Here is a 21,480-nt window from a genome sequence, read left to right as displayed (position 1 = left end):
AGAAGGGAGAAGGGAGAGAAGAGGTATAGATAGTTAGTTATGAAGTGGAAGGCTGAAACGTAAACAATACTTCGAGAAAGAAAGGGACAATGATAGACTCCGTTAACAGGAGACATTTACAGAATAAACCATATAAGAATTTGCCAGATGCCGGGCATTTGCATAAAAAAAAATCTTTTACTTACCTGAAGGAGGCGCAACCGGTGATGGCGGTGAGCTGCCCGGTGGAGAACGAGGCACCGTCGAAGGCGGAGGAGCTGGTGAGTTGCCTATTGGGGTAATCGGAGCCAGCGATGAAATCCTTACCATCAGATCGCCGTAGTATAAAATATGCACTACGTACCGCAAGTTGCTCCTTAATCCGAGAACCCACCCTCCTTGCTTACCGTCGAAATACTTAAGCGTTTCGTTTATTAAATTCTGAAGGCACTGGCGACACTCCCCATTCGACAAGTCCAGTGTGCATTGGACTAGACCATACAGCGTCGGAAAAGTATCGGGGATGTTCATCTCGCTCGTCGCGAACTTGCTTGTCGAGTGATTCTGAAACACCCAAATCTTCAAATACACGTGTAAACCGCGTGGGTAATTCCCCCCACGCGGTGCATCACATGACCTGTCAGTACAAGGATTTCACAAGGCACACAACAACACAATTTCACCATAAATAAACTCAATTATAAGAGTCCGGATACAAGTCCACAGGCCACAACAAGCCTTCCAAATATACATCCAAAATACAATGCTAAGTTCAAAATACAATATCATCACCATGCCCTTGCAGGGGCTTAACACAACTAACATACATATTGAAAAGGGAAAAGCAGCTACTCCTCGCTACCCGCACCTTCGTCCCCTAGCTCTGAAAATAATACCACCACGAGGTGGTGAGCTTACAGCCCAGCGAGTAGGATCCAACAATCTAAAAATAATGAAAACATATGTGTATATCCAATGTATGCCTATATTTGCTAATGATAACGACATGCTTACTGAAAAGACTTACCACAATTTACTAAATCAATGCAATCGATAAAGATTACCAGTCACTATCCTGGAACATGCTAGTTCCTAAACGTATCATGATAAGTTCACACAGATATAAAGCTGGATACAATCTCTTATTCGTACACATCTCAATCATAGGTTTTACATGTTATACATAGCAATAAAATAGCAGTTTAGTCATCTCATGCCTACCAAAGCATTAATCATACTTATCATCGCTCACTGAGCTATTCACCACACAGGGCAAATACTCTCATGAAGTAATCATCCATCACATAATCATCCATCATCTCATACATCGAGGGGGGATATATACACATCTAGCGATAATGTCACCTACACGTGTATGGCGACACTACATGTGACCGGTTGTCTGTGGCCATCAGACTAAGGACCCCAGTCGTAAGCCCGTATCTCACTCTCTCTAAATCATCACCGCTCTCAGCGGGAGAATCAGGAGCCCTTGGCTCATCCACAGACGCCCTAACCCTGCGTCGTCGGGTACCGCTAGAGTTATATCCCCGCCTCACAATCATATTCTTCTATCATCATAATCTAGTCCTAACTATGCAGTATAACTACCTGAATGCCACACAGGCTTCCCGACCTCAGGTGTAGGCTGCTAATAGTATAGTTATATAAGATACACTCTGCCCTTAACCCTGGGCTGAGTGAGTAAGGGTACTGCATAGTCAGAATTCGACTACTAATAATAGGTGGAAGTGGTGCAGTGTCTATGAGTGTATAAAGCATGTTATAGTCATCATGATCATTACATTCTATATTCACAGCAATCATACATCTATGCAATAGTATACCATACAGGACACATATAAAGCATTATCGCACTAATGTTTATACTACATTAACATTCTCATAATGTTATGATGAGCAAGTTATCAATAACCACATAGGCAAGGATATAACATGGTGTATTAACTGCATGCATTAATACTGACATTTCCTACAGTGTCATGACAGGTATAATGACTGTAATTATATTATTCTAGATTTGTATAACTCTACTCACCTTGGGGGGTCTCCACCGTATAGTAAAACTCGTCAGCTAGCCGACTCCTCCGGAAACCCAAAATCCTCGTCACGCGGTGTCAATCCTATTAATTCACGCAAGTAAGCCATACGTAAGATTAGCGAACTAATAGAATTAATTATCTTATTAGCGTATTTATGGTTGGCAATTACATGAGTCAAGAGTCTCCTAGGGCGAGTCTTATGTTATCCTAAAATTCACATGATACTAAATTATCATTACGAGGGATCAGGCTAATTAAATCAGGTGTAAAAGATAAACGAGGTTATAGGGTCCAAATGGCCCCAAAAGGGCTAGGCTAAACCTATTGGGTTAGGTTCAAACCTAACCCAATAGGCAAGGGGCCAAGGTGGGCTGCAATTGGATTGCAGCCCACAAGTTTGGCCGAAATGGGCTGGGGTCCAACCACAGCCCACCAAAGGCTTGGTTGGTGGGCTGCGTCAGACTGCAGCCCACAAAAAGGGGGGTATGGGGGGTTAAACAACCCCCCCCCCACCCTCCCTCGGTATTCCTCTTCCGAGGGAGGAGACGAAAGGAGGGCGAAAAGCCCGAGGGGCTGTGACGCTGGCGGCACGGCACGAGGCCGACGGTGCCGGCGGCAGCACGGGGACGGCGGCGACACAGCACAGGGCCGGCACAGCACGAGGCTGAGGAGGGAAGTAATAGGGAAAAGAAAAAGGGAAAGGGGAGGAGGGCTTACCGAAAAGGGGGCTGGTCGGCAAGCTCGGCGGCTCCGGCGTCGGCAACCCACGAGAAGAGATGGAGAGAGGTAGCGAGGTGGAGAAATGGTGCGATCGAGGAGGGGAAGATGGGGTTTAATGGCGGTGGGAGCAGGGTAGCGTGCACGGCAAGGGAAAGGGAAGAAGAAGGAGAAGAGAGGACGCGCGGGGGGGTGGGGGGTGGCAGGTGCCTGTGACGCACGTGCTCGGCGCGTGCGTCACGGGATTTTTTATTTTATTTTTTATTTTGGGGTGTTACAGATTCGCCGCCAAATCTGCTATATTGGTCAACAATTTATTGATCAATGAGTTGAAGAAGGTGTAGTTGGCTGCACTCTTGGGGTCCCACCCTGCAAACCTTTTGTCGGTGATGTTGTTCACATTCCAAGCGAAGACTTGGTGAGAGTTATCGGTGGAGGAGAGGAAGAGTTGGTTGGAGTAGCTGAGGAGGCAGAGGTCGTAGTAGATGGTGACGGACTTGTAGAAGGGGCAGAGCTGGGCAGCCTCTTGAAAGGAGAGGTCGAGGAAGGAGCGGCAGGAGGAGTTGGTGTCGCCGCAGCAGAGGGCTAGGGCGGAGACTATGTTTGAGGTAGAACCGACGGTGGACTTGGCGAAGCCAGAGGAACGAGAGGCGTTGGTAGGGAGGGAGGAGAGGATCTGTTTGAGGTTGGTGGCATAGGTGGTGTTGGCTGTGTAGTTGCCATTGTCATCGCAGAAGTGGTAGAAGGGATCGGCGGAGGAGAGAGAAGGGTGGAGGAAGAAGAAGAAGAAGAGGAAGGAGAAGAAGAGAGGGATGGGCATAGTGACGGTGCTTCAGTAACTTTAGGTGGTTGGTGAAGCAATTGGTGGAGAATTTTTGAGGGTACATTATTTTTTCAACCAATAAATTCGATTCTAATGCAAGACATTAAACTTTCATCTTAAGGGCTATCTAGACGACTCTCGAGGGCTATTAAGATTAGATATTAATTACGAAAAGCGGTGAATCGTGAGTTCTAGCGAGCAAGACTGAGAGGAACAAAGTTGTAGGGATCGACGAGTTGTTTTGTGAGTTAGTTTTGTAATTATCATTATTTTAGTGATTGATTTTGATCCGAGTTTGGATCCGTGGTTTTTTTCCGTTTTGATTTTTTCATGTTAAAATTTTAGCGTTCATCTTTAATTTTATTTTTTAATATTTCTTTCACTTTTTACGTAAATAAATAAGTGATATTATTATTTAGGATTTAGATACATACATGTGTCTAGATATTTTTTTATGAACGAAAGGAGTCTTAGTTTGATAGCAATTATGAGTCAGCTGTCATGTATGTTTAGAAACGTCCTATGCTCCTCACCCTTCTTTTCAATACATTTCAGGCATTCTTCCTCACCCTTCTTTTCAATACATTTCAGGCATTTTTAGGAAGATTCCCCTCTAACATCTTAAATCTTGAGCTATGTTTGTTTTTCTTCACTATGATAACATCTATAGCTATCAGATAACTAATAAAAGTCTAGTTTTAATTCTGATCTGTTTATTAAATATATTATATTTATATTTGCATAACTATGGTCCAACATGCAGGGGACGTGACCAGATTGCCACCCTACTCTTCTTCAACTAGTGGTTCCAGAAAATATTGATATGACTGAAAAGTCTCTCGGGTTCTTCCAATCACCATCCAGATAATTCCTCGTTTCATAGCTTAATATCAGTTCCACCAAAAGAACAAGTTGGGAATAAAATATCAGAAGCTTATATCAGTTCCAGCCACCCACAGAGTCTACTCCAAAGTCAATAAACTCTTCTTTCATATTGACGAAGTCAACAACTAGTAGTCCTTGTTAAATTTCTGGGATGGTAAGCCTCTCCAGTCCCCACGGCCAACCATACCATTTCTACGCAAAATTACCATGTTTAGCCTTCTACCCGCCGCCTCCTCCGCCGCTCTGATTATCACCTTCTTCCCCCTTCTTCTCACTCACTGGTCTTCTCCAACTTCCGCTGACGATCGCTTCTATCGAGTATGTGGCGAGAAAAACAGCAGTAATTACACCTCCAACAGCTCCTACCAATCCAACCTGATCAGCTTCCTCTTCCCTTCTCTCTCCTCTTCTGCCGTTGTCTCCGGCGGCTTCTCCGATGCCACCGTTGGCGCTGCTCCCGATCAAGTATTCGGCCTCGTTCTCTGCCGCCGAGACGTCAACACTACCTTATGCCGCTCGTGCCTCGCCGCCGCCTTCGACGGCGTCGTTCAGCTCTGTCCGTACTACAAGAGAGCCGTCATCTGGTACGACGACTGCCTCCTCCGGTACTCCGACCGAGATTTCCGCTCCTCCACCGACAACGCTCCGGAGACCATCGGTTGGGACACCAACCAAAGGTTTGCCGGGTGGGACGACCCCAAGAGTGCAGCCAACCACAGCTTCTACAACTCAGCGATCAATACGCTTTTATCCAATATCTCAGATTTGGCGGCGAATCAGACGAGCAAGTTCGCTACGGGCCAGATGAACATCACCGACGATTTTCCGACACTGTATGGTCTCGCCCAATGCACTCCGGACTTGTCGACCGGGCAGTGTCAGAAGTGCCTTCAGGATCTTATAAACCAGACACTCATGAACTTCGATGGCAGGCAAGGAGGGCGAGCCCTGGGAGTAAGATGCAATTTGAGGTACGAAGTGCATCCCTTCTACTACGGGGAGTCGATGCTAAAGATGTCTTCGCCGGCTCCGACAGGCAACTCAAGAACTGGTGGGTAATAGACTAATAGGCCGACAGCTTTAACATCTTGAAGATTCTTTATACTTGAAGAATATGCAAGTGGATATACATCTTGTTCTTCTATTAAATGATGACGATTTCAGCCTCTGTTTCCTCGTACAGGTGGAAAGAATAAGCTCTGGATTATCATAACTACTACATCTCTTGCATTACTCTTTTCTTTATCTCTTCTCTGCTTTCTATGGATCAGAAGAAAAAGACGAGCAAGTAAGTTTATGGGGACATCATTGATATTAACTCCCCCCCCCCCGCATTCTCTTCTCTATCTGGAGTAGCTAGTTGCACTTCTAACATTGAAATGCACTTTACCAATGATTCAGGAGAAGAGAAAGAGAAACAACATCAAACGCAGCTTCTTAATATTGAAACCAATGAAGCCAGTAGGCTTTGGAAGAGTGAAGAGAGCAGCAGCTCAGATTTTTCACTGTACAATTTTTCCCAGATAGCAGATGCCACAAACCATTTCTCCCCTGAAAACAAACTTGGAGAAGGTGGATTCGGACCAGTTTACAAGGTAATACACATCTCTTATTATATATTCTCATCTTTATTTCAGTACACGATCTCGTTAATTTCTAGATAAGAATGATTGGCATAGTTGTTGAAATTTTGAAGAATTAAGTTATCAATAATAAATTTGTGATTAGGTACTGCTCGTTGCATCTTCTACTATTTCACGGTAAGGCGATTGCCATCGTTGTCGTCGTTCACTGCCAGAAAAGAACCAGGCCTAACTATGATACATACATACATACAGATGTAATGGAAGTGAAGAAAAAAAGAACTTGGAACCTTAATTTCAAGAGATATCTGGATCAAATTTCAGCGGTAGTGAACAGCAAGTACATACTCGGCCCAATCTTTATGGGATAGAAAACTTTGCCAAGTATAAGGAAATGAATCCCCCTAGGTCCTATTAAGACGAATAATAGAAATTAAGACTGAGAAGAGAAATTGTGAACAACAATACAATAGCATTTGAATTGGGTTAGAGTTGGGAGAGAGAAATGTGAGGACTGGAAGGGGGAGAGAAGTTGAGAGATACTGTGGGTTTGAGAGGAAAAAGATTAAAAATTTTAAGGAGAGGAGAATAGAGAAATGGTTGAAGAAGATTAGAGATGAGAGTATACGTATCCTAGTATAAGCTTGGGATGGCAAGTTAGGGGGTAATATAGACACAAATGACAGAACAAATGTGTAGGAAAACAAATGGTGGGCTAACAAAATAGCCATTTTGAAACATTTGAAAAGTTCATGGGGTCTTAGTGTTATATACTTTTTTTAATGAATGTATGTGACAATGGGTCAAAGTTCATGGATCTAAGTATAATTAAGCCAATATATTTTCCCAAAAAATTTGATAGGAACAAAGAAAAAGAAAATCTAACTTATGATATCCTAGATAGTTGACATTATCTGAATGTGTTTTCTCAAAATATTTCAGGGTCAATTGCCAGAGGGGCTTGAGATTGCAGCTAAAAGACTTTCTACACGTTCAGGCCAAGGTCAAGTAGAGTTTAAGAATGAGATCCAACTTATAGCAAAACTTCAGCATAGAAACCTCGTTTCGCTTATTGGGTGCTGCATTGAAGGAGAAGAAAAAATATTGATCTATGAATACATGCCAAACAAAAGTTTGGACTTCTTCCTCTTTGGTTTGTTCTCTCTAGACAATACTTCTCAACTTCAAATATTTTGTATTTATCTTCTAGACTTGTCCTCAGCTATGTTTAATTTTTGCTAGACCAAACAAGAGGAGCACTCTTAGACTGGAGTAAGAGGTTTCATATTATTGAAGGGATAGCTCACGGGCTTCTTTATCTTCACAAGCACTCAAGACTTCGTATAATCCATAGGGATCTGAAAGCCAGCAACATTCTCTTGGATCGCGATATGAACCCTAAGATATCAGATTTTGGCATGGCTAGAATTTTTGGTTCGAACGAGATCCAAGCAAACACAAACAGAATTGTTGGTACATAGTAAGTAAAGCTCAATCTTGCAAGCATATTATTTATTGTAAGCTAGTATATTTATGTTAACACCTGTAAACTTGATATGCATCTTTCAGTGGTTACATGTCTCCTGAGTATGCTTTCGAAGGCCTTTTCTCAATCAAGTCTGATGTCTTTAGCTTTGGCGTCTTGCTACTAGAGATAGTTAGCGGAAAGAGGAATGCAGGTTTTCATCAATATGGCAACCATTTAAACCTCCTTGGTTACGTGAGTACTGTAACAATCTTCTTATTATTTACAACCAATAGGTTGATTAACTATCTTCCTTCTTTTGCTAGCTTTTTGTTCAAAAAAGATACTGAGAAGTATACATATACCTGTGTGTGATTTACTTTTGAGCTAATAAGTATAATAAAACTTGTCTTAGGCATGGGAGCTATGGAAAGAGGGCAAATGGTTCGAACTTATAGATGCATCATTAAGTGATGGGTATGACAAAGTTGAGATAGAGAGAAGCATTAATGTAGCATTAATGTGTGTTCAAGAGAATGCTGTGGATCGACCCACTATGTCCAATGTCATTGCAATGCTAAGTAACGAGAGTATTACTCTGCCTCATCCTAAGCAGCCAGCTTTCTTCAATTTGAGGATCACATCTGAAGCAGAGGAAGCATTAGACCAAACAGGAACTTGTAGTGTAAATGATGTGACAATCACAACTCCATATGGTCGATAATATTAATTCAAATTGTTGTTTTGAATGTCAAGATTGACAAACTATATTGGATGGCAGAAAAAAAGATGAATATATTTTGGTAAAATAGTGTATCCTGGATTATCCAAAAGAATAAAAGATGGGTTTGTGTCAATGACCACAACCATACAGGACTAATATTCCCTTACATATACAGTCTCTTCACTTATACATTTAAGTTCAATTGTTGAATTATATCTTACAAACATTATTTATAATGAGCACATATAAATTACTCCAGACAAGATGCCTAAGATTTCTTTTTTAACACTGTTTTATATGGATTTAAAACACAAATGAAATGTTTATAGTTTTAGATAAGAGCCCAATAGTCTATATAAATTCTTTCATTGTTTTGATTAGATTTTGTATTAGCATTCCGAATTTGGAGGATTGATGTATTTTAAGACGCTGTATTCGTATGAGTATCATATTTTTCATTAAATTATAATATTATTTACACATTTTACATTACTTCCTTCTCATGGAAGGTTAAAAGATTATGTTTTTACGTCCAATAAAACTAAGTGTATATAAAAACAAACAACATATGAGCACTCATAACCACCTTGGGATACTACTTTATGAGATTCGTAATTCTACTTCATCATCTTATATGCAAAGTGAAGCGTAACTTTTATACTATCATAGCTATACTTTTTTATTTACGATACTCTATAAGAAAAAATATACCAATATAAATTATTATGATATTTAATTATAAACTTGTATAGTATTTAATTTTATTCGATGTGATATAAAGTTGAATATGATGTGAAGGAGAATAGTAAAATTATATTAAGAATTAGTAAGATTTTATTGTAAAATATCAAAATATCCTTAGTGGATAGAAAATGAATTAGTTAGTTATGCTTCATGGAGAGCGAATCGTGACGTTGAGTTTTTGACCAAAATGTCTTCTCATGTTCCACATTTTCTTTATCCAAATGGAGTACTACTTAAACTTATTATTAAATAGTGTTTAATATTTAATATAACTCTAATAGAAATGCTGAACTAATTAGTATTTCATCCCTAAGCATTGTCTAAACTTATCAGTGTTTTATTTATATATATTTTTTTAACTTAATATTTCAGTAATTAAGGCAAAAATTATCTAGCGATAAAAATATTGAACTGATTAATATTTTAAAAAAGCTGATTAGTTTAATATTTTTGTTATGGCTACAGTGAATTAGACCTCGTTTGATAATAAATTTTAGAAATATTTTTGATAAAAATAAAATAAGAAGGGGTCTAGTTTGGTCAAAAACTCTAATTCTACCCATAAACATTAGCCTAAAATCGATCTATATAAAATAATACTAATATTAACATTGTAGTTGTAAGAGAACGGGGGAGGTGATGGTAGATGTGATCATCGAGCGAACCGGACCGAGTTCTGGCTGGCGGCTAACTGAGTTTAAATATTTGTTCACGGTCTGACCCACCAATCATTCGGGCCGTGCTAGAATATTCTAGCCCGTTACTGTCCACTAGCCCATTAAGTATTGGGTTTAGGTTGAGTATAATGGCTTTAACATAATAGGTTAAATATAAAAAATATTATATTTTATTGAGCCGAGTTTAATGGGTTTATATGAAGATATTTTAATTATCTTTCATAGAAACATATTTATATATTGATATATAGTTTACTAAATATCGAATATCGTACTAAAATAATTATATGAATATGTATACATTATGAGTTGGGCTATAGATGAGAATAGTAGATTGGGCTATAAATGAGAGTAGTGGATTGGGCTTTCGGGCCGAGCTGGGCGGGCAAAGGCGCTTAGCCCATGTCGCCTACTATTATATTGGGCTCGGGTCCGGCCGGGCCTAAGTTGGGCTTGGGCCGAGTTTGAGCAGGTCGGGCTTAATGATCATGTCTAGATGATAGTCGACTTTGACATCAAAGGAAATCATTCTACAAATCTAAAATGGGTCGGGCTTAATGATCATGTCTAGATGATAGTCGACTTTGACATCAACGGAAATCATTCTACAGATCATAATGATTTTAGAATGTTTAGATTCGCTTACACGGACGATTTAGGAGTTTTCTTTTTCTTTTTCTTTCTTTTCTACTATTTTAAGTCTTCTAATATTTTTCTGCACATAAATTTCGTTTACTTAAATGCCCCTCTAATGTTGATTTATATATATATATATATATATATATATGATATACCAATAAAAATATATGATGGGCTGCCACTAACTCAAAGGCCATAACACTTACCTACCGAGGTTGGACCCTGAGTCCAAACTAACTAAAAAGCCACTTGGGTTGGATTGCAGTCTAATCCACAACTAACATTGGATGGGGCACAGCCCGACCAACAAATATTTTGGGTTAGGAGCCTAGGCAGCAACCCAACCTACCACCAACCTACGTTAGGTCGCATGTAACCCAACCCACCACATGCTAGATTAGGTTGGTAGCCCAACTTAGCCAATAACTCGGGCTAGGTTGCAACTCGCCCCAAGCAACCCAAGGCTAGGCCCTAACCCACCTAGGTAGGGCTTGGCCCATCCAACCACCCCTCCTCCTTAACCCAGCCTAGCTGAGGAGGACGGAAGGGGCAACCAACGAGCACTATCGCTGGCAGCTGGGCCTACATGCTAGGTGACACCCTATCAATCGAGGAAGGCACCCATGGTGCCGACTGGTCGACAGAGGAGCCAATGACCACCCACAACCAACCAAACCATTTGCTTGTGGGGGTGGAGGAGCTGCTGATGGTCCTGATAGCTAATAGTCTCAACTGATCTTATCAGTACCTTCCCCTCGGTAAGTACAAGGTAGCCAAGGGGAAGTCCAACCGTTAAAGGTGATCGACGTGAGAATCGTCCTCGCCAAGACCAATGTCTAAGGCGAGAGGCCGTAGGCAACTCTGACTGCAAGGACTCAAATTTGGGACCCACAACAACTCCTTGCAAAAAGGAAGCTAACCCACTGGTTAGGTAGCCAAACCGGCAAAAATATAGCTCCCAACAAAAGCAATGGGAGACTATAGTGTGTAGCCTCCCTCGAGAGCTCAAGGTACCTATTAGGGGTACTTAGAGAGAGAATAGCCAGGGAAAGTAGCCTGTCAGACCAATGCGACGAGGCACGAGGCCAGCCACCGATCAGATTTTTGGCAAAACCGCAAGGAAGAGAAGAGCCTGAGGAAAAGCAAATTAATTAACCAAATTTTAATTAAACTTACCCGACAAAAGGGGAACCTCCGGTGGGAGATATTTAAATAACTAAAGTCATACAAAATATTTACTATGGGATTGGAGAATCCACCATTTCTAAATCTAACTTAGAATTAATCTCAATCGTTCAATTAATTTGGAAATTAATCAATCCAGATTAATCAGTCTTGAATTCCCAATTAATTCCTCTTCCTCTTCAACAATTCTACAACCTAGCCAGGCCGCAGCCTTAATGAATCTCAACCCTCGCTAGTCGCAAATCTCATCGGTCATAGCCCTTGTCGATCGCAGCCCTCGCAACTTAAGGAGCTATTTGTCATCTATCTCTCTTTATAGGCAAATATACCTCTTTCCCTTTCCTCACTCATTTTCTAATTTCTCCAATCCAAGTGCTTCTCTTTTTTGTTCCCTTCATCTCAATCTCAACACGTACTGCCCATCGATCATAGGACTAGTTGGGCGCAGCCTATCCATCGGTCGGATTGCATCCTCATCGATCGTAGCCTATCCACTGGTCATATTGCATCCTTGCCAGCCACTAGGTAAAACCTCTTCCAACTCATAAATTATTCAATCCATTACTAAAATAAGGTTAGTTATGTTTAATAATAGTAGATAGAATGAGAGATTCTCGCATACCATTCTCCCTTACTTCCTCTTTGTTGTAGAGATCCTTCTCGTTTGACAAATTCTACATAGGTGAATTAACAAGGTCTGATTTTGCGTGCTCAAATGCTCAATTTTTTAACGAGAGTTCATGAAGAACACAAAGTTCTGGTTGAATTCATAATGATAATATGAATTTCTACTTCTTGTGTCTGTGTCTAAGTGTCTTAGTAAATGTAAGTTATTCAACAAGTTTATGTTGTACATGCCCTATGAAAATGAAATCTATAATTTGTAGGGAGCAAAATGTGCAAGGACTTCACAGGGCTTCGGCTAGACCCTATAAATATCTTTTCTGTATTTCATGAGCTGCAATTTAATTCCTCATGCAATGTAGCTTATGTCATTGCTAGTTTACTTTTTCAAGTTATTCTCTTCAACTTATGCTTTGGATTCTCAAATGACCATTTTATAATTTAAGTTACTTGCCTTCAACTTCAATCTTATGATTCTTATTTTATGCATCTTGGAAATTCAACTGTAATGCATCTAGTAGTCTATTGTTGACGGTAAGCGTTTTACTCAAAATGCTAATAAAATCAGTATTTTTTAAATAAAATATTAGTTTTATCAGCGTTTTTATTAAAACGTTCTAGATAATACTTCATATTCCTTAGTCTAGGATGGTCACTGCTTAAAGAAAATACTTAAATATTAATCATTTATTAAAATACTTAATGATTAAATATTTTATTTATAACTACAGTAAAATAGACTTCTTTTAATATTTAAATTTAAGTGTTATCTATTTTGAAAATAAATTTTAAAATAAATCTAATTTGGTTAAAAATACATAGTGTTAGGTTTTTAATTGTTGACAATTGTGTATAAAATATTCTAAGTGTATTTTTATATGTATATGAGCTTTATATAAGTCTAGAATATCTCTGGTTTGAAGAATTGCAAGATTATTGGAGAAAAGTTATTGAGTTCACACCGCGTTCATAAACGCGTTCGAACGCGGTGCGTTCACAAACGCATTCGAACGCGAAAACTGTATTCATACAGACTGAGAGCTGTGTTCACAAACGCGTTCGAACACAGGTACTGCGTTCACACAGACCGAGAGTTGCGTTCACAAACGCGTTCGAACGCGGGTATTGCGTTCACACAAACCGAGAGCAGCGTTCACAAACGCGTTCGAACGCAACCTGAAGAATTCAAGCTGTCGCGTTCGAACGCACTTAGACCTGTTCGAACGCACCTGAGATCAAGTTAGGCCGTTCGAACGCACCCAGGCTGCGTTCGAACGTACCTATGAAGTTTGCAATTTATTAGATTTTCGTGAGTATGATAAGACTTGGATTTAGCTCTATCTTGGAGATCATATATAAGTATTGTGATGCCCTAACTAAAGGGTGGTTGAAGAAGTATTATTGAAAGGGACTTTTGGATGCTACATCGTTTCTTCAACTAACAAGGTCCTTCTCATCTACAAATCTTAATCTTTCGTCTTAAGGGTTATCTAGACGAAAGATCAATCTCGAAGTCTACTGAGGTTGGATTTCAATCACGAGAAGCAGTGAATCGTGGTTTCTAGCAAGCAAGATTGAGAAGAACAAAGTCGTTTGGATCGACGGGTTGTTTTGTGAGTCAGTCTTGTAACCGCTACTATTCTAGTGATTGGTTTTGATCTGAGTTTAGATTCGTGGTTTTTTCGTGTTTGGGTTTTTCCATATTAAAATCTTGGTTTTCATACCTGCTTTCGTTTTTAATATTTCTTCCGACTTTCATTTAAGCGAACGAGCGAAATTATTGCCTAGTGTTTAGATACATATGTGTGTCCAGATGTTTTTTTACATAGTGGTCCAAATGTTTGTGCGTAGGTTCAAGCAAATTTAATCAGAAGAGAGGTACCAACTTGGATGCTGAATGCACCAGCAATGACGTGCTGCAGAAATAAAATCGGCTTAATGCTGGATACCATTGACCGTAGCCTTGCAACTTGGATACAAAGAAATGAGTGGTATGGAATTGACGTATGACTCGGCAAAAAATGTATTGAAGGGGGTTAGGTTGCAGGTTAACTATATAGAATTTTTTAAGGTTATGTAATTTCTTACCATGTGTATAATTCATGTTGTATACTTAGCAATTTTTTTTAATGTGCGTAATTTAAGACTGAGTGTGTTAGAAATTGCTGACAGGGCAATAATTTTTTAATATAAGTCGATGAAAATTTGAAAGAGATTAGAAAATTCCTAAATCATTGAATTAATTAGCAATTTATATGTGAATGACATTTAACTAGAAAGTGGTTTTTATGAAAGGTCTAGCGATTATTATTTTTTTGTGTAAATAGCTGATATTTAAAAGTTTCTATCCCAGTTGGGGATTTCTCACTTACCTAGTATTTAATTTAAGACGTGCAACATGTGTAAAAAAAGTTGGATCTGAGAAAAAAATTGGAGAGATAATTTTGTGTACACTTACGATTAAGTGGTCCGTTTGGCATTGTGAGACACGGGATAATATGACCGGTCAATAGGAGGAGGTCAAGAGGACCGGAGGGATCTCCAGTTCGAAGAGGGCAAGATGGATGGAGTTTGATGAGTTGAGGAGCTCTTGAAACCTTAGGAGTGGGTCAATGATGACGGCGGCACGAGAGACTAAGGGAGGGAGTGGGAGATTAGACTAGGAGTTGAGGCCGGCATAGACTATTTGAGGCCAGTGTGAAGGGCAATGGCTATGAGGGAAAGCTAGGTAGAAGATGAAATCTAAGGTGGGAGGCTATGAGCAGCGACATTTGAAGAGAGTAAGGTGTGAGTGAGTTAGGCTTAGACTTTGGTTATATATATATATATATATATATATATATATATATATATATATATATATATATCGAGTTATCTGGTTGATGAGGTTATTCGACTCGACCCGTATACTTAAACAGGTCAACACGGATTAAGGGTATAAATTTAAACACGACCCGATTATTATTTAGCTGAATTGACTACTCGAACCTGATTAAATTAAATCTAAACTCAATTATGAGCCGAATTAACGTGTTTGAGTTATCGAGGTAGGTCAATTTTTGCCACTCCTACCGGTCAACACTGAATCGTGAAACGCAGCGTGAGACTGGTCAACAATGTCAATCTTTAGAAAGCAAGAAATGCAGCGTGAGACCAGTCAACACTAAATCATGACAAGTGATGAAGAATAATATACTAAATTTATGGGCGCTTATAAGCTTATAAGTCAACATAAATAATATGCAATTTGAAGCGTGTAGGGACAACGATGATGTTTTAATGCTATTTATTTGGCGGATATGAGAAGACTGAAGTCTTTCATTTGTCCCAACACCTCTTATCTCTTCGCATCGCATGAACAAGACTGGTGCAAGGCAATTAACAATGGTGTTACCTCTCTTTTCCAATTTGCCGAAGCTGCTGCTCCTATTATTCCTCCTCATCATACTTCATACGCCCAGAACCAAATCACTAGATCCAGACTCTCTGAAGTATTACTATTGTCCGAACAAAACCGACAGCACCTCCTTCAAGGCCAACCGCGATCTCCTCTTATCCTCCCTCACCTCCGCTGCCTCCATCTCCGGCTTCTCCAACAACACGAAAGGCCAATCCCCCAACGAAGTTTACGGCGTCGCCCAATGCCGAGGTGACTTGAGCCTAGATGAATGCAGGACGTGCCTCAACACCATCGAAAAAGAGAGCCTTCAAGTATGCTCCAACGGGTCGTACTTGGATATATTTCATGACTACTGCATCCTTCGTTACTCCGACAAGGACTTCTTTGGCCAAGTAGATGCAAGTTATTACCGTGATCGAACTGAATCGAAGGTTACACAGCTGCCACAATTCAATGACAAGTTAGGCAATTTGATGGACTCTCTTATGACAACGGCTGCTTATGGTGACTCGTCGCGAATGTTTGCAGCCGGAATGGCGAACTATACTAGCTCTGATACCATCTATGGGCTGGTGCAGTGCACGATGGACCTTTCCAACGAAGAATGCTACAGTTGCCTTTCTTCATTAGTCAGTTCAATTTCATATTGTTGCAACGCCAGTACAGGAGCGAGGGTGTACGGAGGGACTTGTATTATTCGGTTTGACTCGTATCTTTTCTACAATATCACCTCAGCCGACGAGTTATCATCGCCTCCACCGGTTGCTCCTGTTTCTCCCCCGTCAGGTGCTACACCATCAAATACGACAGGCGGAGGTAATTTATGTTAGCAAATCCTAAATTACCTCACTTTCTTCAATGTGGTTGTTGCAGTGTATCTCGAACTTTACATTAAATTTTCAGAAAAGAATTCGAGAGAAATTTATCAAAACAACCTGTATTAATTTTGCTTTTATATCTATTATTCACACTCTACCATATATATATATATATATATATATATATATATATATATATATATATGCATGTTGAATATGTATGACCAAGAAGTGATATCTTTTGGCACTTCATTTTATTATAGATTAATTCTCTGAAACAGAAACACTAAGTGGTATTATTTACTTCTGGTGTAGGAACAGGAGGAGCTACAAAAGTAATTGCTATTGTTGTCATATCTGTCGTTGCTGCATTGGCTCTCATCGTTGCTCTGTTAGTAATCTACTTAAGAAGAAGGAAAGCAGTGAGGAGAAATACTAGTACGTTTTTGGTAGAATTAGCTGCTCTGACGACAAGCTATTAATTAAGATGGTCTCCCATGTTAATTTTTTTTTACCATAAATTCAGAGCCCATCAACAAATATACTTGTGACTATAATATCAGTATTATTTAGGATATTGAGATGATGTCTGTTGTCTTTTCAGTAAATGAATCTCACACAGAGGATATCGGAAGTGTTGAGTCACTGCTTCTTGATCTGTCAACATTGAGAGTTGCAACAGCTAACTTTGCCGAATTCAACAAACTTGGAGAAGGGGGATTTGGTGCAGTTTATAAGGTATCATAATAGCTAATTTAATAAACAATTGTAATTCAAAGGCAGATTATTATAGATAATATCCATTCTTATTTGATTTGGACTAGTTATCCACATGTATACATGTCATTTCTGCTAACCTTCTAATTTGCTCAGGGATTCCTCCCTGATGGACGGGAGATAGCAGTGAAGAGACTATCAAGGCATTCAGGGCAAGGACTAGGAGAGCTGAAAAATGAGCTAATTTTGGTTGCCAAGCTTCAGCACAAGAATCTTGTAAGGCTTTTAGGTGTTTGCGTAGAGGAGCAAGAGAAGTTGCTTGTCTATGAATTTGTTCCTAACAGAAGCCTAGACACCATTCTTTTTGGTACTACTTTTCCGCCACATCTTAATTTACCCTGTCATGAGCTAGCCTAATGGAAATTTATGCATTCAGTATACCATTAATCTAACAGGCCTTTAAAATCATTTCGGCTAGAAATTATGTATAACTTAGCCAATTGTTATATTTGAATCATAGATGATGAGAGACGAAGCCAATTAGATTGGGGAAAGAGGTATAAGATCATCAATGGAGTTGCTCGAGGGCTCCTTTATCTACATGAAGATTCGCAGCTAAAAATCATTCATCGTGATCTCAAGGCAAGCAACGTTCTGTTAGATGTGGAAATGATCCCAAAGATTGCAGATTTTGGTCTAGCCAGGCTTTTTGGAGGGGACCAAACTCAAGGCATCACAAACCGGGTTGTTGGGACATTGTAAGTAGCAACCTTCAACATTATCCTTATTCTGATCACAGGTAGTTACAGAGTGTACTTTAGATAACAAGTTCAGGTCCAATGCAGTGGTTATATGGCACCAGAATACGCAATGCGTGGGCATATCTCGACCAAATCAGATGTATTTAGCTTTGGTGTTTTAGTTTTAGAGATTGTGACCGGAAGGAGAAACAATGGTTACTTTGATTCTGAGCAGGGTGAAGACCTCTTGAGCTATGTGAGTACCTACCTATAAAGTTCGTAGACCTAACATTAATGGGTTTCATATGATATAGCCTTATATGCAAAGTTAATGAAATTAAATGCAGACATGGGAGCACTGGAGAGCAGGGAGAACTACAGAACTAATTGATCCATCTTCGGGCAACCATTACTCAAGAAGTGAGATGCTGAGATCCATCCATATTGGACTATTGTGTGTTCAGGAAGACCCAGTTGAGAGGCCTAACATGTCGATGGTCGTCGTGATGCTTAGCAGCGAGACTGTGTCGCTTAAAGCTCCCTCAAGACCTGCATTTTGCATCAGACAGAGAAGCATCGTCTCAGAAACACATGGTGTTAGACGCAACCAGAGGTTGAGGAAGTCTACAGTAGCGTCACGAAATGAGGTGTCAATTACAGACCTTGAACCTAGATAGTTGTGCAGCTATGAGACCTTCTCTGAAATAAAACAAATGATGAGTTTGCCTGAGTTCTTTATCAAACAAAAGAAAAGAATGTTGGATTTAAATTTAAATTTAGATTTATAAAATTTAAAAATGAAGAATAAAACGGGATGAAAAATCTCAACTACCTCTATAATAGTGGCGTAACGTCCCACAATTTTGCAAGAGGCGGCATAACCTCCTCTTTTGTATTAAATGAGAACGGCTGCAACTTCTTTGGTTTCTCCCTTTCCTCACTTCTATATCTCTTTCTCTATTTTAAACCCTTTGACATTTCTATTTTAATCATATATCAATATGAGGAGCATGAGTTATCACTGGATAATAGAGGTACTACGGTTTGGTTGGGTTTTGGAAGCTCCATGGCAAACCACTCAGTGATGAGAGGGATGAATGTCATGCCTCACAAGCCAAAACACTTCTAGTTCTCTTTAATTTCTTTTGCTATTGTTTAATTATATCTCTTATTAGTCTAATTTATTCTCTAAGAGATTAGTCTATACTATATTATCCATGATTAGCGTAAATTGTACTTATATGATCTTACAAAAACCTTTCCACAATCTTTATGTATATATATATAAGCATATTTTTTCGGCGTAATTATAATGCGTTTTAATGTGCTTTATAACATTTTTAGGATACGCATGTACTGAAAAATCTATTCTTATCTCAACTTAAAAGAAAAAATATCTAAGAGTCGAGAGAATATGATTAGTAACAAAATACACAATTCATCCTCATGATGTACATCGAAACAGATTCTTCCTTTAATGAGGTATTCTATTTTTCATTATTTTCTATATCAAAGAATTCTTTTTTCAGAATAAAGTTCAAAACATGTATGAGGCTCAAGATGTAAATGTTGGATAGGTTTTGGATTATAAATTCATAAAAAGATGCAAGAAATATCTAGCTACAAAAGTGTCAAACATTAATCCAAATCTAAGTCTACTCTAGTACAGAAAATAGAGTGATTGTTTGGCAAACGTAAAGAAGGTGATTGGTTGGAAAACTCTCATTAAATTATAATTAAGAGTGCTTAAATTTAATCCTATTTGTATCCTCTGAATTATTGTTAGTAGACAGCTTGTTATTGTTATAATTAAGATTGGCTGGAAAACACCGTCATAAAAGAGATCCTTCAAGTATGCCCTAGCGGCATGTCCTTGGAGATATGGCATTACTACTGCTTCCTTCTCTACTCCGACAAGTACTTCTTCGGCACAGTAGATAGAAGAGCTTATTATTACTATTGGACAAGCATATCAAACGCTATGCAGTTGGAACTATTCAATGAGAAATTAGGCATTTTGATAGACTCTCTTATTAACAAGGCAGTTTATGGCATCTCACCGCGAATTCTTACAACCGGAGTGATGAACTATACTAGCTCTAATAAGATCTATGGACTGATGCAGTGCATGAGGGATTTTAACAGATTTTAACATGTTGCAAGAGTGTATTGTGAAGAAAAACACACTTGGTCAAAATAAACAACCAAGATTTGAGGAGAACATATCAAAGTTTGCAAGTGAAATTGTTGAAATTTAGGAAGTCTTGTTGTGGCCCTATAAATAGACTCCTTATCTTAGTCTCTACATAATAGAGAGAGAGAGAGAGAGTTTGATCTCGAAAAAAAAAGCTCTTAGCAATAATAAGCTAGAAGGAGAGAAAATTGAGAAATAAAAAATTTCAAGGGTGAAAATTGGGCTTCGTGAGTTTGTGAGACAAGAGTGTTTGTAAACACTTGTAATTTCCCATAGTGAAAGATTTGCAGCAACTCGTGGACATAGATTAATTTAGGTGAACCACGTAAATTTTGTGTGTGCTCTATTTTGCTGACTGTCTTGCATTTTAGCAATCCGATAATTCATTCCCAACATGTATGTAATCAATTGTATTATTTGGTATGTCTAGTATCCGTTCTACAATGTTACCATAGACAAAGACTTGTCATCGCCTCCACTAATCCATCATGAAGCTTTAGGCAGATTGTGCTAATGCCTTTCGTTCTAGAAGGGCCGTCATTGGCTATGATACAACCCTACATGAGATTTCTCAAAAATAGAAAACCAATTCTAATTAGGACATATATGATATATGCACTCAGAATCTAAAAATCTATTCATCCGTGTCATAAGTATGAGCTAAATCTATTAATGAACTCTTTGAATCCTTATCATCCAAATGTGTCATATTTCCTTTTTATGGTTTCTTCTCATTGCTCTTCAATATGAAATGATCCTTTTTTCAATACCCTTTATTGCAATAATAGAAACATTGGTCTTTTGCGGGTATTTTCTATCTGAAGATGCACTCATTGTCTTTGAAAGAGATCTGCCTCTCTTCACATATTTTCTGTTCTTCGATCTATCCCTCACTGTCAATGCATCTAATGATAACTTATTAGCTGCTTGTTTATCTAATTTTCAATATTCATTATTGATCAATGCATTTGCAACATCATCATAATAAATATAGTTTTGTCATATGGCAAAGTAGTAGTGAGGTGGTTATAGGTATTTAGCAATGTATTCAAGAGTACCAACGTTTTATCTTTATCTAAGATCTCAATATTTATATTTTGCAAATCAGCAAGTAATTTATTGAAGGAATTCAAATACTCGGTTATAGGCGTTTCAACTTTGTACTGAAAATGGAAGAACTTCTTCAAATAGAGTCAATTTTTAATACTCTTTGTTATGAATTTATCTCCAATTTCTTTTACAAATTTTTTACTGGATTTTCCTTCATACCAAAATACTTTTGGTCCTTTGCTAAACACAATCGAAAGGTGCTACAAGCTTGTTGGTTCATTTTCTCCATTCTTTGTCCATGATTTCTTTAGGTTTCTCTTCTAATGTAATGTCCAATTTTTGTTGAAACAAGATGTTCGTTACTTTATATTGCCATCTCTACTTTAAATTTTGCATTTAAAACAATTTTCCTAGATTTGGATGATTTTGACATTTTTTGCAAATCAATATACC

General features: G+C 38.8%; 3 protein-coding genes across 4 annotated transcripts; 2 read left to right on the top strand and 1 right to left on the bottom strand.

The window, feature by feature from the left end:
- Positions 1-33: 33 nt before the first annotated feature.
- LOC140758660 (antimicrobial ginkbilobin-2-like protein) lies at positions 34-3,579 on the bottom strand. Its single transcript, XM_073094901.1, has 5 exons — positions 3,137-3,579; positions 3,038-3,053; positions 344-543; positions 186-269; positions 34-52 (listed from the first exon to the last, which is right to left on the bottom strand). Exons 1-5 carry the CDS (start codon positions 3,577-3,579, stop codon positions 34-36), a joined length of 762 nt encoding a protein of 253 aa, XP_072951002.1.
- Positions 3,580-4,556: 977 nt separating this feature from the next.
- Positions 4,557-8,386, top strand: LOC140758588 (putative cysteine-rich receptor-like protein kinase 20). The gene is made up of 7 exons (XM_073094798.1): positions 4,557-5,518; positions 5,651-5,755; positions 5,869-6,062; positions 6,993-7,203; positions 7,293-7,530; positions 7,620-7,770; positions 7,931-8,386. Exons 1-7 carry the CDS (start codon positions 4,675-4,677, stop codon positions 8,237-8,239), a joined length of 2,052 nt encoding a protein of 683 aa, XP_072950899.1. The 5' UTR covers positions 4,557-4,674; the 3' UTR covers positions 8,240-8,386.
- A 7,056-nt stretch (positions 8,387-15,442) lies between these two features.
- Positions 15,443-18,623, top strand: LOC140758589 (cysteine-rich receptor-like protein kinase 6). 2 transcript variants are annotated; one of them, XM_073094800.1, is made up of 7 exons: positions 15,443-16,324; positions 16,648-16,764; positions 16,931-17,064; positions 17,200-17,410; positions 17,564-17,801; positions 17,889-18,039; positions 18,131-18,623. In XM_073094800.1, exons 1-7 carry the CDS (start codon positions 15,463-15,465, stop codon positions 18,458-18,460), a joined length of 2,043 nt encoding a protein of 680 aa, XP_072950901.1. In that variant the 5' UTR covers positions 15,443-15,462; the 3' UTR covers positions 18,461-18,623. The 2 variants fall into 2 exon arrangements, with proteins under 2 accessions (XP_072950901.1, XP_072950900.1); XM_073094799.1 differs by having other exon boundaries at positions 16,642-16,764.
- The last annotated feature ends 2,857 nt before the right edge of the window (positions 18,624-21,480 follow it).

The sequence above is a fragment of the Typha angustifolia genome, chromosome 4 (genome assembly GCF_048772165.1).
Source record: "Typha angustifolia cultivar Huaian chromosome 4, ASM4877216v1, whole genome shotgun sequence".
NCBI lineage: Eukaryota > Viridiplantae > Streptophyta > Magnoliopsida > Poales > Typhaceae > Typha > Typha angustifolia.
This window is presented reverse-complemented; position numbering and strand designations above follow the sequence as displayed.

Excerpts from the sequence above, each read along its gene's own strand:
- LOC140758660 (XM_073094901.1), bottom strand. The coding sequence starts at position 3,579 with ATGCCCATCCCTCTCTTCTTCTCCTTCCTCTTCTTCTTCTTCTTCCTC. Across the intron at positions 270-343 it reads GGATTAAGGAGCAACTTGCG|GCAACTCACCAGCTCCTCCG; the intron begins GTACGTAGTGCA and ends TTACCCCAATAG.
- LOC140758588 (XM_073094798.1), top strand. The coding sequence starts at position 4,675 with ATGTTTAGCCTTCTACCCGCCGCCTCCTCCGCCGCTCTGATTATCACC. Across the intron at positions 6,063-6,992 it reads GATTCGGACCAGTTTACAAG|GGTCAATTGCCAGAGGGGCT; the intron begins GTAATACACATC and ends AAAATATTTCAG. Across the intron at positions 7,204-7,292 it reads TTTGGACTTCTTCCTCTTTG|ACCAAACAAGAGGAGCACTC; the intron begins GTTTGTTCTCTC and ends AATTTTTGCTAG.
- LOC140758589 (XM_073094799.1), top strand. The coding sequence starts at position 15,463 with ATGAACAAGACTGGTGCAAGGCAATTAACAATGGTGTTACCTCTCTTT. Across the intron at positions 16,765-16,930 it reads AGCAGTGAGGAGAAATACTA|TAAATGAATCTCACACAGAG; the intron begins GTACGTTTTTGG and ends TTGTCTTTTCAG. Across the intron at positions 17,411-17,563 it reads CCTAGACACCATTCTTTTTG|ATGATGAGAGACGAAGCCAA; the intron begins GTACTACTTTTC and ends TTTGAATCATAG.